Below are 16686 nucleotides of genomic sequence, written 5' to 3'. Positions count from 1 at the left end.
TTTCTGAGACACGAACCACCCTCAGTTGGCACTGAAAGCACTCCCCATCCCTGGGAAAAATGGAAAACCAAGGAAGGCCAGGCATCTTCTCCAGTAAGGGGTGAACCCACTCACATCATTCATGTCTTGGCACAGATTCCCTTCTCCTCAACTGTGTGGCTTGTCTAGACTTTGTATAACCCCCTATCTCTGGAAATCCACTCAAAAATAATAAGAGTGCTTCCCCCAGGGTCTTTCTCAGGCAACAAGCATTTTAAGTAAGTTTAGTTTGGAGAATGAATGGTCCCAGAGCTGGACCCCACGCCAGGAATCTCATCCAGATGTTGCTCATTAATCCACAAGAAATGATGATCACTGCTGATGATAATGAAGGATTCGGCTGCTGCTTTCCAGCCAGAGAGCTGGAACAGTCAAAGGTTCAGGATTGCCTTCACAGCCTCTGCCCCTTGACCCTTCCGATAGATGCGTTAAAGCCAGAGGTCCCAGCTCTGCTTGTTGTTAAGGGCCTTTCCACACAGGGAAGAGATGGGGAGAAATAGAGACAGGGTGTGCTGTGAGATTTACAATTCAGGCCATGCGGCTCGACAGATAAAATATCCCACATGTGGTGTTTCCTCTGGACATGAGGGCTGGTTACATACAGAACACGAAGAAGTGTCTGGGAAGCCCCTCGCTCCAGTGAGTGACTATGATTACTTCCCCTCTTCCCTTGGTGACGAACCAGGTCTGCTCTGAGCAGATTTGAACTTGTTCAAGCTGGTCTCCTCTGGGTTAAAGAATGTTAAGGTAACCTGAACTGTAATAAAGCATCCTGGAGCAGAATGGGCCAGATTAAACAGGTCCTGCAAGCCCACCAGAATATTTGGACAATGGTGACCCTGCCGATAATCATTAGGGCGAGCTTATTTTAGCCACTTTGCTCTTCTAATAACTAGTTCAAACTAGTTTGAGACGCTTTAGCCCAGGATGAGACGATCAGAGCCAACTTTGTATGCCTGTGGGAGGCACCTGTGTTGCTGCTGGAGTGGCCACACTGAGAACCTCAAGTGGGACTCTCATGGTTCTTTTGCTTTGAGACTGTCTTTGGTAGATTGGTCCATCCAAGTCGGAATCATCTGCTTTCTCTGGGTAATCCCTCTGCCCAACACCAATCTGTCTTAGCTGCTGACATTTAAGTGACTTCTCCAGTTGACCACTGGCCTGAAGACAGGGCACTCCTGTGCCCTTTCCTAGAACAAAACAAGAACAGTTTTAGCTCCTAAAAGGATTAGTACAAAGGCCTCGTCTGCTGAAGGAGTCCCGGGCCTCACCGGATCTCCTAAGGAGTGTTCTGGTGTCTTTGTATGAGTTCATCTGCCTCCTGGGGGCAGTCCTGTTTCTTCCCAAGAGACCTTTGCTTGCCCTCCTCCATGGTGACGAGCATTCCCGTTGTCTCAGCCCCCGGAGGGTCTGACTTCTCAGTTCAATGCGGATGCATTGGAGGGTTGGGGTGTATGTATGTGCTCACAATGCCTGCAGTGAGGCCTCTGCATTCTCAGGAGGCTGGAGCCAGTGTGCTGATGAGGGTTGGCCTGCTCTTGGTTCTGAGCTGAGCAGACTCGGCCACTCACCTGCTACTGTGGGTGCATTGAGGGAGGGAGGGTGTGTACTTCTGACTGGGGCCTGAGAGCCCTGTGTTCTGGCTTTGCCATCTGATGTTCTCTGGGATTTGGTTTCCTTATTCATGAGGTAAAGATGGCGGGGGTTGGGGGTGCTGCATCTGAAGTCTGCTTCGTAACAACACTAGTCTGGAACACTCACGTACCTACTATGTTTCTGAATGGTGCCAAATCAATTACTTTACATGCATCATTGAAACGTTTAAGCTTTCCTACTGTGGCAAAGTATACATCCCATAGTATTTGCCCTGTAGCTATTTTTTCAAAGACTTATTTATTATATGTAGACAAGCTTTACCTGTATATACACCTGCAGGCCAGAAGAGGGCATCAGGCTCATTATAGATGGTTGTGAGCCACCGTGTGGTTGCTGGGAATTGAACTCAGGACCTCTAGAAGCACAGAGGGTGCTCTCAATTGCTGAGCCATCTCTCCAGCATCCCTTGCAGCTATTTTTATACACATAGTTCAGTCATATGAAGTACCAGAGCGATGTGCCAGTGCGTGTCAGTGGATTAGCCATAGAGCGTCTGTGCTATCTATCACACACCGTGCTTTGGTGGCACATCTGGTGTGGCCTGATGAGCGACTGGCAGGCTGGCACAGAACAATCTGGGCACGATGGCGGGCTCAGCATGTGCTGGGCCCGGCGGTGTGGGCAGCACCAGGATTCTCACACAGTTTGACACAGGACTTCCACATCCTGTGCCCTGGCTCTGTGTAAGATGCTCTTTATAGCCTGCGGTTAAATGCAACTACACTTAGGTCGTTCTGCCACTGATGCTTCTCTAGTATTGATGTATTTATCTTCCTGCCCAAACTTGTCAATACCATGATAGATTTTTATAGTCTATAAAACGTGGAATAATTGCTTTTCCGTGGGATTGGTTCCAGGACCCCTCTCGGATACTGAAATCAAAGGATGTTCAGACGGCTTATATAAGATGGCATCGTGTTTTCATAGAGCCTACACATCCCCCCCATGTGCTCCAGACTCCCCCTAGATTATTTACAATATCCACTGCCGTGGGAATGTTTTGTAAACAGTTGTAATACTGTGTGGCCCCGTAGACTTCAAGAATAAAAGGACATAAAATTGGAGACAGATATGATCTATTCCAGTATTTCCAGCCTATGGTTGCATCTTTGAATGTGGATCCCTCAGACAAGGAATACCAACTGTAGATGTGTGTGCTGTGTGGTCTGAGCAGGTAGAACATATATGGAATGTGGACAGACTTGTGTCAATTACGTGCCTTGCTGTCCCCACACTTTTCTCTGGGAGGAGTGAATTGTTGTATTCAGGGAAAGTAAGTGGTACTGCCCCTTAATGACAAGCCAAGTATTCTGTAGTTTTCATGAGCTTTGCCTATAGGGATCCAGGATCTGTGAGCCTCCTGGAAGCTAAGTCACTGTGAGGCCACACACCCCTTCTGTGAGCCCTTAGCCTTGGCACGTGTTTCTGTCCTAGCAAAAGCGCCATATATTCTCAGGCCTAAGATGCCATCCAGTCTGGGTAGGGCCCAGCAAGGCAGCCTGTTCCCAGCAAGGACACAGTGTGGTGGCAGCTGTTGCATTTAATAAGAAGTGGAAATAAAGCGCTGTGCTAATTAAGTCCTACCCCTGCGAAGTCAGCTGTTACCAGCAGTGGGGAAGGGTTTTCCAAAGTACCTGAGGCGAGATGGCTGGGCGTTGTGCTAGGCAGTCGTTATCTGCAGGGAACTGAGAACCATGGGGTAGACTAGCCTGGGCTGTCACCTACGAGCTCCCAGTAGGCATCAGGGTGACAGTAATATGAGGAAGACAAAGAGCCTGTGTCAGTGGTCATACCTCTTCACATCCTACCTGATGTCATCACAGCTCACAGTGAGGCCCCTGCCTCTGAGCCAAGTACCTTGCTTTTGGTACCCAACACTTTGGACATGGTTAGGACAGGATGGACCAGAAAACCCCCAGTCACACTTTGAAGGTATCAACAGGACATAGGGTCTTCAAGGTCCCAAACCGTAACCTGACAAGAATTCTTCAGGGTCTCTAGTATGGTCTAATTTTGGTTGATGTCTGACTGCCCTAGATAAACTGTCCCTAGACTTACTCCATGGTGGTTGCTTAACTGAGCTGCAGCTTTGACATCCTTTTCAACCCCCTGACTGAGCTGTGAGGGTGAAAGCTTGTCTGCTTAGCCTCCTTGTGATACATTTGCTTACAGCAAAAAGTGTGGGTGTCAACATGCTTTGGGGGTTACTTGTGTAAGGGAAAGGTCCCAGTGTACGGAGGAGAATGAGGGTTACTCTGTGTCAAACCCATCCCCACCGAGACCAGGGCTAAGTAGTGCTGGGGTTTCCCTCATGCCACCCACAGAATTATATTGGGAGTGGGATGCTGAGGTGGGCTGTTAGCTGAGGATTGTGGGATACGCACCCAGATTTCTCTTACCTGTACACCCTTTCCCCTTGGTGCTAGTGGGCTGCCCTACAAAGCCCCTCTTACTTTCTGTTCCCACCCTAAGGATTCTTGGCCTCCTGTCCCCATCCCAGGCACTGGAGGAACCTGACCCCCAACATCCTACCTTTTGTTTCCAATAATTTCCACTCCATTTCTCTTTGGGCTTTCAGAGAGCACCTGGTTTTCTTTCTCATATCCTAAAATTAGGATCACTCCCAAGTACCTGGGGTATACAGGATACAGAGCGAGCTAGGGCTAGGGAGATGACTCAGCAGTTTATAGCACTGACTGCTCTTCCAGAAGACTGGGGTTCGATTCCCAGCACCCATATGGTGGCTCACAACTTTTTATAGCTTCAGTTCTAAGGGATCCATGCCTCCTCTGGTCTCTGTGAACACTACATGCACATAGTGCATGTAAACACATACACACACACACACACACACACACACACACAGACACATATGTACACACATGCAGACAAAAATCCCTTTCTGATAATTTAATAAAAAAAACTTTAAAAGATACAGGGCTTATTAAATTGGTGCTGCTTTCTTTGTACCTAGCTTGCCACCTGGGTTATATCTTACCTTCTCATACTTATTTCCACTTGAGCGTATACACTATTGATCTCACAGCCAAAACAATCACTGAAGCTTTGCGGGGGGTGTTGGGTAGGTGATTAAAGAGATTTTGAAAATTCACGTTCATCCTACAAGGAAGCGCTGAAATTCTCACCCGAGACAACACAGTGTCCCATTTCATGGCTTACTGTCTACGGGAAGGTTTAAATCAGCGGACACCGGTAAGCAAGGACACTGTTTACAAGATACTTCTGTACTATTAAGAAAAATGCCTACAGAGCTAATAGGCCATCAATCTGCTCATAGGATCAATCCAATCCCTTAGCTAGATGGGAGTGGATGGACTTGTGTCAGTCCCCCTTGGAAGGATTTCAAGGTGTATCGTAAGGATATCTGTGCGCCAAAGAGATGGCTCTATGGATACGTGTGGGGACTGTTCTCACAGGGAATCTGTGTTTGATTCCTACCACCCGTGCTAGATGGTTCATAACTGCTTGTAATTCCAGCTCCAAGGGAATCTATTGTCTCTGGCCTTCCTTTGGCACGAGCGTTTATGCAAACAAAGGCACCGGCAAGAGGAGCATGGCCTTCAGTAAAAGGCATTGTTTTTGGTTCGACTCAGTTATAATCTGTGTATTTGCCCAAGAACCAACATTTCCCCGATTTTAACTGAGTGTCCAGAAACTGCCCTGGCATGTTCTTACCCCTCCAGTACCCACTCATAATTCTGATTTGGGTCTTTCAAGGTTGCTGAGCCCTTCTGAACGTTATAAATGATCAGGATGCCTCAGGTCGTATTCTGATCCTTACTGTACTCAAACTACGTTGCTGGTGTGCTACCGTGTGTGTGTGTGTGTGTGAGAGAGAGAGAGAGAGAGAGAGAGAGAGAGAGAGAGAGAGAGAGAGCCTTTTGTCTCTCATCTCTGTGGCTCCACGGCCTTCTGGCTTTGAGTTGGCAGCCAGGAAATTATCTGCGAGGGAGAAGCTGTTGTGGCGTTGGTCTTCATGCCCTTCACTGACCACTTGGGTACTCGGTATTCATGACATGCATAGGAAGCTGCATGTCCAGGGGCGGGTCTCAGTTGGGGACCTCTTGCCTGTCATTTTCTGTCTCCCCATCTCCATACTGCGTTTGGCTCTTGCTTGCTGCATTGGTGGACTTTTCCTCCCACAGCCACTCTGCAGGCTGAACCGTGCGGCGCATGCATGCGTCTGCATCTTACCTTTGCTCCTGCCACCTCTGCCTTCTTCCCGAAGAATCAAGTTCTAGCTGGCGCTGACTGCCAGCAGCCACCAGAGCAAACGTCAGCCCACACGCGCACAACACAACAAAGCAACTGCACTTTTTCTTCTAGGGAATTTGGTGTTTTCTTTTGTATTGCAGAAGTGCGAAAACTCATTAATTTTGAAACAAATGTATGCAAATACATTTATTAATATAGGAAATAGGAAAATCAGTTATTGCTTCCTTTATAAATAATACAGGCTTAAGTTTTAAAGATATTACTTTTGCTAAAATGCATTAGACAGCTGTGAAAAAAATAACATTTTTCTTTGTAGTAATATCTTTAACCAGATTTGTAGCACTAACAGTATTTCCTATGTATATATTATTTTTATTTAATACAGGTAATCTTTTTATTACCAAATCATATTGTTTCTCAGGAGATTACCATCAGCACTTATAAAAGCTGCAAAAGGAAAAACGGGGCCGGGAGAAGACATCAATCTCCCACCGCGTGAGGCTCAGGCTGCAGATTAAATACACAAAGCTCTTAATACATTTCAATGAGCCACTCGTTAGGTGCAGATTTATTTACATTTCCCCCACTTCATTTCCATTCCCATTTGAATCTGATGATGGACATCGCTTCCCGATTTTAACACAGAGCAAAGCAGCCTGGGTGGGGGAGCCTCTTTGAACCTCGTATTATGGTCGAGAACTCAGGACGTCTTTGTGATCCATGACTCACAATGGGTCAATGCCTCTGGCTCAGAAGATGGACCACCCAGTCCTTGTCTACCAGGTTGCCGAGGGGTGACACACCTTACATATGTGACAAGTCCTCTTCTCCCAAAAAGAACTGAGCTCTTCAATCTTCCTCTCCCTGTTGTTCCCCATCCCAATAGGGCAAATTTGTACCATTTCCAGAGGTGTCCTTTGGAACTGGCAGGGACAAAATATGTACCTTACGGCATGGGTTTAGGCCCGGCCTGACAGTCACTGCCTTGCTGGCCTGGGGGAAGTCAGTGCACCTTGAAGACCAGTTTTCTGTTCTGTAAAATGGACGAACCGATCCATTCCTGACTTGTGAACTCCGAGGCTGAATGGATAGAGGGAGACACACGCATGTGGCTGAGCACGGGACCCTTTCTCCCACAGGGTGGAAGCTTTGATGTGGCTGACAGGATGTTCCACAGTGTAAAGAACACGTGGGAATCTGCCTCCAAAGAGAACATGAGTGACGTCAGGGAGTTGACGCCTGAATTCTTCTACCTGCCCGAGTTTTTAACCAACTGTAATGCAGTGGAGTTTGGTGAGTAGAGACACTAGGAAAACCTGATGATCCTAGGGAGCTTGGGGTCTCTCCTATAGGTGTCCAGAGAGTCACCGATTTCATCAGTCTCTTTGCCAGAAAGCTCACAAGGTCCCTGATCAGGACCAGTGCATTGGAGGTGAAGTCCATGCTGGGTGACAGAATGTTGTTGCACATGTGGCTTCTGAGGAAGGATGCTGGGTCCTACGCTTCCAGAACAGCACCGAGTACCTACCCCAGGCAATGGCCTGTTCTCTGAGGATCCCAGGTTTCAGTGTGTAGTGAGATACCCCCCTGCAACCTAGAGCCTTTGCTGATGACTTAGGGTTAACACTGCCTGCCCTCGAGGCTCCTAACCTTGAGACTCTCCAGCCCCATGTCTGCTGTCCAACTGCCGGGTACCACATCTTCTGCCTTGCAGCCCAGGATATGTCAGGCCTTCTTCCTGCTTCAGAGAAGGCACGGAAGTTTACAGAGGCCTCGTAGGATGTGCATGTACCTGGCATCTGCCCTAGGAATGTGTGTGAGGGTAATGGGAAGGAAGGTAGTGAGGAGAGGTATGGTCAGAGCTGGAAAAGGGTATAGACAAGCACCCCTGTCAGGTCAAGAGAAGCCATGGATGCTGAAGAAAACAACATCCTTCAGGCCTATCCTTCCTTAGGCACCACCTTCTCCTTCAAGCAAGGGTTTCACCTCAAGCCAGGCCACGTGAGATCTTCTCCTCACAAACCCTCATGTGGTTTCCAGCGCCATGGAGTACTTGAAGCCACTCCGATTCTGGTCCAGCTAGCCAGCCTGACACAGGTCCTTGGTGAGCTTGGCAGCATCTAGGTTCTCAGATGCCTCTTGACATAACTGGGCAGATGCTAAGGACACTTCCCAGAGGGTGTGGTGGGGCACGGGATGGGAGATAAGTTGGACGGTGGGCAGTGGAGGCTAAGAGGAGGACGGTGTGTCATGCAGAGTTCACCTCCGCCTATCGATTACGGCTGTGTTCTCAGAGGAAGGTGTGACTTAGATGAAGAAATGACAGCATCTGAGATAATCAGGTGTCACTGGGAGAACAAACGACCCTGTGGCTGGCACTGACTGTATGCAGGCACCTCAGGGCATTGTGCTTTGTCCTAAAGACATGGTCTAGGTGAGGAAGTGGGGTGTGGGTTTAGGCTATAAACGAATAAAGTGAGCACTGCCTGGTGCTGAAAAGTCTCCTGAGGAAGAGTCAGGACCGTAGTTTGAGAGTGGATTGGAGAGACCGTGTTATTCCGTTCCCCAAGAAGAGACTGGAGCTGAGTCTGAGTAAAGAGAATGTGAGACTCAGCACAGCCAGAAAGCCCCAGACTAGAGGGGAATGGATTTTTAAATTTGCATTTATTTTTTAATTTTTCACTCATTTTTTTATTCACATCCTCATTGAAGTCTCTCCTCCCCTTTCCCTTCCCCTCCTTTCCTCCCCTCCCTTCTCCTTCTCCCTCTTCCCCAGTCCCTCTCTTACAAATCCCTCCCCCCATTAACCCCTCCCCTTCTCCTCCTTGGGCAATGCTATTCCATTTGCTCCGGAGTTCAAGCGTGAGCACAGAAGCATTGCTAAGCACTGGTGACGGCTTGGCTAGTATTGCGTGTGTCGTACGCTTACTTTCTCATCTCACGCCAGCCCCACATGGCTTTGTCAGCACTGTCACCTAACAGATGGAGAAACTGAGTCCCTTAGAAGTCAAAGTGGCTTGTTCAAAGTTGGCGGCTGACGGACAGGAGACCCTTGGGCTGGGATCCAGGTTCCTCTTCTTACTGTCTGAGGACTCTTCATTTAAAAACCCACCATCATTGGTTGAAGACTTAGGAAGACAGTGTGCACCAAGAACTTCAAGCGGTGCCTAGCCTAGACCCACACGAAAGTATGCTTGGGTTGTTATCGACGTCTTCTGTTGTTTTGGACCCCAGGTGAAAGGCACTGTTAATGGTGAGGGAGACGCATCAATACTGTGTGATTGGGAAGCTATCGCTAGTGTTGCCTGGGAAGCCCAGGGGACCTCATGAAGGATGCCAACTGTAGTGCCAAGCAGAGGGGGGACTAGGGTTCTGTGAATAGAGGTGGCAAGAGGCAGTGTGGCCCAGTAGGATGCTGCTCACACAGCAGCCTGCATGGAGTTGGCAGCTGCAGACAGCACGGATTTGATTAACTTGGACCTCTCTTTCTTCGCACTCAGGTCGCATGACAGCACGGATTTGACTAACTTGGACCTCTCTTTCTTCGCACTCAGGTCGCATGCAGGACGGAACCACGCTGGGGGATGTGCAGCTCCCTCCCTGGGCTGACGGGGATCCAAGGAAATTCATCAGCTTGCACAGACAGGTACGACATTCCAGCCTGTCCTGGTGTGCACACCAGCATCTCCCCGTCTCCGTGAAGTTTTCTGTCTCCCTGGCTGGGATAAACTTCGAAGCTGGAGAAACCAGAGAAGGGCCAGGGCCAGGGATTATTGTTTTCTTGGATGTTTAAAGAGCACCGGTTTGCTCTGCAATTGGACTAGGCTGCTGTGGTGGCCATCATGACAGGGAGTGAGCCTGAATCTCTGGGAGCAGATCAGTGTCCTCACCAGACCCACCAGTAGCACCCCCCACCCCAACCATGGTCTCAGTATAGATCAGAGATGGTTTGGAGGCCCCATAGAACTCTCACCTATCATGAGGTTCAGAGGTGAGATGGCTGAGCTTGTTACCCAGAAACCCCAACAAGGAAATGAAATTGTGCGTATCATCATCGTCGTCGTCATCGTCGTCGTCGTCGTCGTCGTCGTCGTCGTCGTCAGAGAAACTTAATCAAAGCAGAATAAGATGCTATGATATCCCCACAATAATAAAAGCTGGGTGCTGTGCCTGTTCATAAGCCTAGTGTTAGGGGATGGAAATAGAAATATATGTTTCCAGGAGGTCTCACTGGGGTCTGGGCAGCTCTGCAAATTCCAGGGAAAGACCATGTCTAAAAGAGATAAAATTAAATTTAAAAAATTTAAAGTGGGGGAGGGGCAGCACCTGCAGATTGGCACCTGCAGTTGTCCTCTGGTCTCTCTCTATACACACACCTCTCTATACACACAGTGGCTTAAATGTAGAGAACCGAGGCTTGCTTGTTTGCTTGCTTGTTTGTTTGTTTGTTTGTTTGTTTGTTTGTTTGTTTAAAGCATTACTTAGGATTTTACACTCTTTGGGCTTCGACTGCAGGCTCTGGAGAGTGACTTTGTCAGCAGCAACCTCCACCACTGGATAGACCTAATCTTCGGGTATAAGCAGCAGGGACCAGCTGCGGTAGAGGCAGTGAACACTTTCCACCCCTACTTCTATGGGGACAGAATAGACCTCAGCAGCATCACCGACCCCCTAATCAAGAGCACCATCCTGGGCTTCGTTAGCAACTTCGGACAGGTGCCCAAGCAGGTTGGTATGGCGGCCGCAGCATTCATCTTGCTTTATCAAGAGCGGGCAGCACATGCTTGGGAAAGAGAACAAGGATGTTCTATCCTGTTAGGGGTGAAGGAAGAGTCAGCCCCGGCCTTCAGAACTAGGACGAGGTGACACCATTGACATGGGATAATGCTGTGTTCTTCTGTAACATGTATGATGCTATGATATTACTATTATTCCTACTGAGTTGAAATATCAAGTAGCTGAAAAGAGAAGAGCTTGTTCTATGACTTGGAGAAAATGGCAGCTCCTCCCTGAGCCCCAGGCCCCTTATCTATAACATGGGAAGAGCCTGATGATACTTGTTCTGTTGGAGGAAGGCCAGCCCAGATAGTGCCCGTAGTGGGGATACAGATGTGACACACGGGGTGATGGCTCCCCACTAAGGCATCTACCTCCTAATGACCTGTTTGTCTCTATCTCCAGATCTTCACTAAACCCCACCCATCCAGAAACACCACAGGGAAATCTCCAGTGCCCGGAAAGGAAACTTCCACCCCCACAGGCCTTCCAGGCCACTCACAGTCCTTCCTCCACAGCCTGCCAGCGCTGAGACCCTCTCAGGTCACAGTCAAAGGTGAGTATCCGGGCTTCCATTGTCTCAGGGCTCTCTCTTTAGGAACTGGATTCCTCTAGGACCGTGGTTCTCAACCTTCCCAATGCTGTGACCCATCAATACAACTTCATGTTGTGGTGACACCCACCCATACAATTCCATCATCGCTCCTTCATAACTGTAATTTTGCTACTGTCACGAATTGTAATGCAAATATCTGAAATACAGGATATCTGATATATGACTCCTGTGAACCAGTCATTCAATCCTTGGAAGGGGTCATGACCCACAGGTTGAGAACCACTGCTCTAGGAGTTCAAGGACCCAGGCGTGGGAAGAAGTGAGTTTTGCAATGGCTTTGTCTCCAAAGTCAGTGGGCACTGGAGGGTGATCTCTTATATGGAGGTGTCTAGGACTTGTAGGTTAGTCCCTGACTTCTAAGACCCATAGCGCTCGCGCTCATGCTCGCTCTCTCTCTCTCTCTCTCTCTCTCTCTCTCTCTCTCTCTCTCTCTCTCCCCCTCTCACATGCACACACACACACTTGCACACACACACGCACAGACACTTGCACACACACACACACACACACACACACACACACCCCTCTCTTGCATACATTAACAAAAGCACAGTCCACATACACCCCTCCAAAGCCAAGTGACAGGCTCTGCACCCCTGCTGCTCTCAAGCATTCAGATGAATGCATGCATAGCGTTGACAGCTAAGGACATGTGCCCTGGAGCGGGTGCCTGTGAGTCTCAGCCCTACAGCCTCCTAGCTTGTGTGAGTTTTAGAGTTCTGGAAGAGGACGGTTTTCTCATAACAACTTGCACAGGGCTAGAGAGGGGTATCTGCACTGAACGCAGTTTTCTCCCACATTGTGTATCCCTGTGCTGCCCAGGAGGCATATATTATCTTTGCTTCTCCATAAAGACTGCGTGAGGAAGGGGTAGACTTCCCTGGGATATCAGCTGCTCATCAGCAAGCTGACTCGGGGCTGGATTCCAACTGGGGCCAGCGATGGCTTCCAGAGTTTAGCTAGTGAAGCTACGGTGGGATCAGGACCACATGTCTGGGGTGCCTCCAAAGTATGCAGGAAGGACAGAGTCACCCAAGCTCTGTGGTCGTGCATCATCTGTCCCAGGATACTGTGTGGGCTTCTGGTATCACTGAAGAAAGTCACTGAAACTTGTGAGTGTCGGTTAGAGATGGAGCTGGAGAAGGGCACTTGGGTTACTCCTAAGTGGGATTCATCAGGACCTCAGTCAGCGGCTCCCAGGCAGGCAGTATGCTGACAGAGCTCTGTATTCTGTGGTGTCTTCTCTCTGGGTCCAGTGAAGGTGGGTGCTTTCCTCGTTGCATATCCTAGCATGCTCACTGGGGAGCAGATATGTATCTTTTCTCTCTAGGGTCGGAATCCCCTAAAGGGGCCATCGGCCACATCGTCCCTACTGAGAAGTCGATCCTAGCAGTGGAGAAGAACAAACTGCTGATGCCTCCTCTCTGGAACAGGGTCTTCAGCTGGGGCTTTGATGACTTTACTTGCTGCCTGGGGAGCTATGGCTCTGACAAGGTGACAGCACACGGTGTGGGGTGACAGGGGCAGGGTGGGTTGGGGGGGGTCTTGACTCTCTCCCAGGTGTACTTCAGGCTGCCAGAGCACACTATTACCTCAGCGACCAAATCTGACTGGTTGTGGGACTACCCAAAGCCCATCCAGATGTTCACTTACTCTGGGTAGGAGTTTCTGGACTCCCTTAGCCCAAGCACCACTCAGATGAGAAGGGCTTTGACTGAACATTTAACAGCTTCCAAGAAGAGCAATTTCTCTCTTTCTCCCTCTCCCTTTCTCTCTCCTTCTGCCTCTTCCTCTGCCTCACCCTCACCCTGCCTCTCCCTGCCCCCTCTCTCCCCCTCCTTCTCTCTGCGTAATGGTCCCACTGTACTTTCAGGCTTCCAGTTGTCTCTGCCTTTCCCACAGACCCCTCACTACCCAAACTCCCTTCTACCCCACCCTATTCCTCTATGCCATTCAATGAAGCCTCAACATCTCATGCTTCTAGCCCTTCTTCTTATAACCTTGCCCCACCAGCTGCTAGAGGCAGTCATTGCAACTAGCCCCACCCCAAGTTCCCCATTCCTGTTCCACCATTGCCTCAGGCTGAGCTGCATCCCCACCCCACACATTACATTCTGTGGGTCTTTACAGCCTCTGCATAGCTATGCAGCAAGTGTCTGCCTGCTCGTAAGAGCTCTTTCATGGGAGCAAATCTGGGATGGCCGAAATTCAGTCACCTAAGCCTATGGATGTGTTCACCTATGTGTTCCCTATTTCTCTGACGTGACTGCTCAGTATCTGCTGTGTCAGCATTCAGTACTCACCTCTCACAGATCTTGATGACGTTTGAGAACCTGGCTGCCTGGGGTCCCTGTCTGTGTGCTGTATGCCCATCCCCTACAATGATCATCACGTCCGGGGCCAGTGCAGTGGTGTGCGTGTGGGAGCTCAGCCTGGTCAAAGGTCGCCCAAAAGGCCTGAAACTCCGACAGGTATGCGCCTCTCACAGGTGTGGTATCTGTGGCAACCGTGGTACCGAAGCAGGGGCGGAGGGCAGTAGACAGCTCTGTCACTTGGGAACGATCAGTCCCTGAGGAGATCTGATGAGCAGGCAGGCACCTCCACGGATGCCTGACCATAGTACACGACATAGTCGCTTCCATGTAGCCTTGTGCCAGAAAAGTCAGTCTCCTTGGCCAAGTGGTGCTGTGGGGCCTTTGCCCATGCTGACTGATGTAAGACACTTTCACAAGCCTCACCTCATGTTACCTTCTAATGGCCCTGAGGAGAACTATTATCACTGCTATAGTCCTGGGTAAACATAGTTCCTGGGCACACAGTGTTAGACAGAGAAGCTGTTGGGTTTCAAAACAAACAAACAAACAAATAAACAAAAACAAAAAACAAAAAAACAAAAAAAGAAAAAAGAAAAGAAAGAAAGGAGGAAGCCAAGTGGTTCTTTCAAGTTCACAGATCCAGGAGACGGAACTCTTTCAGACAGGAAGTGAAATGGACAGCTCGTCAGAGGGGGTTGGGGGAAATCTGTCCTTGACCTATATTCCTTGAGGTCATTATGAAATAGGTTCAAAACAGTTCAGAATGCGTTTAAGACGTGAAACATTAAAGGCAGTTTTAAATTCACTTTAAAATTTTCTTTTCTCTATAAAAATGGTTCATCTCTGCACACTACAGACCCCCATATGCATATTTATACCTTTCCGGGTCTTAGACAAATATTTTTGTTCCATTTTCAGCTTGCTTATCAAATTGTTTTCATTTTTCTACAGCCTCTATAATTTGCATTTCAATTGTTCCAGATGATTCCATTTCCATAAAATTACATTTCAATTGTTATGTCAGTGTACCACGGTTTAATAAACCATTTCTTCTAAAACTAGACAATTAGGTTATTTGCGACTTTTAACCATTTTCAACATTGCCACGGAAGAACTGTCATGTATATATGTGCTGTTTGCTTCTGACTAATTGTTTCCTTATGATGGATTTTTGAGGAGGGTTACTGAGCAATGATACAAAGTTTCCCAAAATGATTCCACAGCTCTCCAATGCTGTCAACAATTAATTGAGACTACCCACCTTGCCACAACAGTCCATCATGGAAAATTATTTTGAGAGGCTTGATTTTCCTGTGTGGTATTTATATTTTGCTAGATAAAATATGATATAACACAGTTGTTTTAATTACATGCACTCTGCAAAGAAAAAAAAAGAAGAAAAGAAACTGGAAAAAGAAAGGGGGGAAGAAAGTAAAGGAAGAAGAAAGAGCCCACTGGGTGCACATTTAGAACTGCTGGGCTCTGCCTTGGATTTCCTTCCCTTTCAAGATGGTAGGGCACTGGATGTCTCCTGACACGGCAGTTTCTGGGCCAATGAATGACAGCAAACCATGCCTATGTAGGCAATGCCACACCCTGCCATGCACACTGGTCCTCTCTGCACAAAGCCGGCTGACTTGACCCCATAATGCAGCCTGTGTTGCCATTCAGACTCAGAGCCATTCTCTCTGAAGCCCCAGACTACTCACCTCAGGGAACTGTGTCAGGGTCCCTTTGCCTGTGCCCTTTGGTGGTGTTATGTCCTTCATGCTCAGAACTTCATCATCGGGCTCAGGTCATTCTGAAGGTCAGAGGATTCTTGTCAATCTCTTTTTCCCTCTTTTTTCATGGTTTTGAGACAACTCAAATCTTCAACGGGTCACGTCCAGAGATTTGTCACCATCTTGTTGGTGTCTCATTAGGATCCATTGAGGACAAGTGGGAACTTGTGGCAGATTTTTTTTTAAATAGCTGTGACCAGGCAAAATGACAGTTTTGAAAGATGATGTTCAGTTTCATTGACCCAAATGAGTGAGCAGTTTGTCTCTGCCAGGGCTGGAGCTCTGTCTGCTGTGGAGCCAGCCCAGTCCCATTCAGGGCGCCACCTCTGCATTCCTCCGGCCCACTCTACGGAGTGGCAGGCATGTCCAAACAGAGGATATGCTTGCCATATTCTCTCTGGGATGCGTGGGGTGGAACTTTTACTACAGCCAGGAGCACTAGGCCCAGGAGAATCTTGGCTCCTTAAGATACCTGGAAAGAGCTGTCTTCAAAGCCAGCCGTGAATCAAGACTGTAGGCTAAGATCAAATGGTCCAAGGCTGAAGGTCAAGAGCAAGTCCCCAAGACACCACAGGACATAAACTTATGTCATATCCACGGGTCTGGAAAAAGCCACATTTTATGCTAGCAAGAAAACTCAGTTGGTAAAAGTGTTTGCTGCCAAACCCTCAGCCTGACTCTGATTCATATCTTTAGTCAGACCCAGTGCCTCATGCGGATAATTCTAATGCTGTAATCCCAGTTTGGGCTGGAGGTTCATGAGTTCAAGACTAGCCTAAGCTATGTTGTTAGCAGCCCTTTCTCAATGCAAAACAACAACGGTTTGAATACTTTTTATAATGACCCAGCTTACCGTCTTCCTTTCCAATCTGGTTTAAGGACTACTTTGTCTCCAAGTCTCCCGGTGTAATACACTCCCAACTTGAGTATGCCTGAAACTTCTTAGACAGAGGTGTGTGAGAAATGAAGATTCCAGAGTGCCATTGCTGGAGCGTCTCTTTTAGCAGACCAGGGGCATGTCCACTAAGACCCCGGATCTGCTGAGCTTGTTAGCCTGGGTGTTCTTAGCCATTTGAGACTTTTGCAAACTAACAGTCTAAGGGGCTGCTTCAGATTCAAGAAGATTGGAAGGAGAAGACAGGCTTAAGGACACTCGGGTCCCTTGCTGGACAAGCAGACTGGCTACTGCTTCTTCCCAGATCCTAGGAGTCAACTTGACCAAGAGGCCAGCACATATGTGCCCCCACCCCCACCCACACATAATCAC

At 48.4% G+C, this 16686-nt stretch overlaps 1 protein-coding gene across 8 annotated transcripts in view; it reads left to right on the top strand.

Moving 5' to 3' along the window:
* The window catches only part of Wdfy4 (WDFY family member 4), a 229565-nt gene that overhangs the window by 204253 nt on the left and 8626 nt on the right, over positions 1-16686 (top strand). For 5 of the 8 annotated variants that reach the window (XM_087588903.1, XM_087588906.1, XM_087588904.1 and 2 more), the window contains 6 exon segments: positions 7071-7224; positions 9486-9577; positions 10447-10659; positions 11113-11263; positions 12633-12817; positions 13636-13794. In XM_087588903.1, coding sequence (XP_087445029.1) covers positions 7071-7224; positions 9486-9577; positions 10447-10659; positions 11113-11263; positions 12633-12817; positions 13636-13794 — 954 coding nt within the window. 8 annotated transcript variants of the gene reach the window in all.

This window comes from Rattus norvegicus, chromosome 16 (assembly GCF_021556685.1).
Source record: "Rattus norvegicus strain SHRSP/BbbUtx chromosome 16, alternate assembly SHRSP_T2T, whole genome shotgun sequence".
In the NCBI taxonomy this organism is placed as follows: domain Eukaryota; kingdom Metazoa; phylum Chordata; class Mammalia; order Rodentia; family Muridae; genus Rattus; species Rattus norvegicus.
The sequence above is the reverse complement of the archived record's forward strand: the minus strand, read 5'-3'. Positions and strand labels throughout refer to the sequence as shown.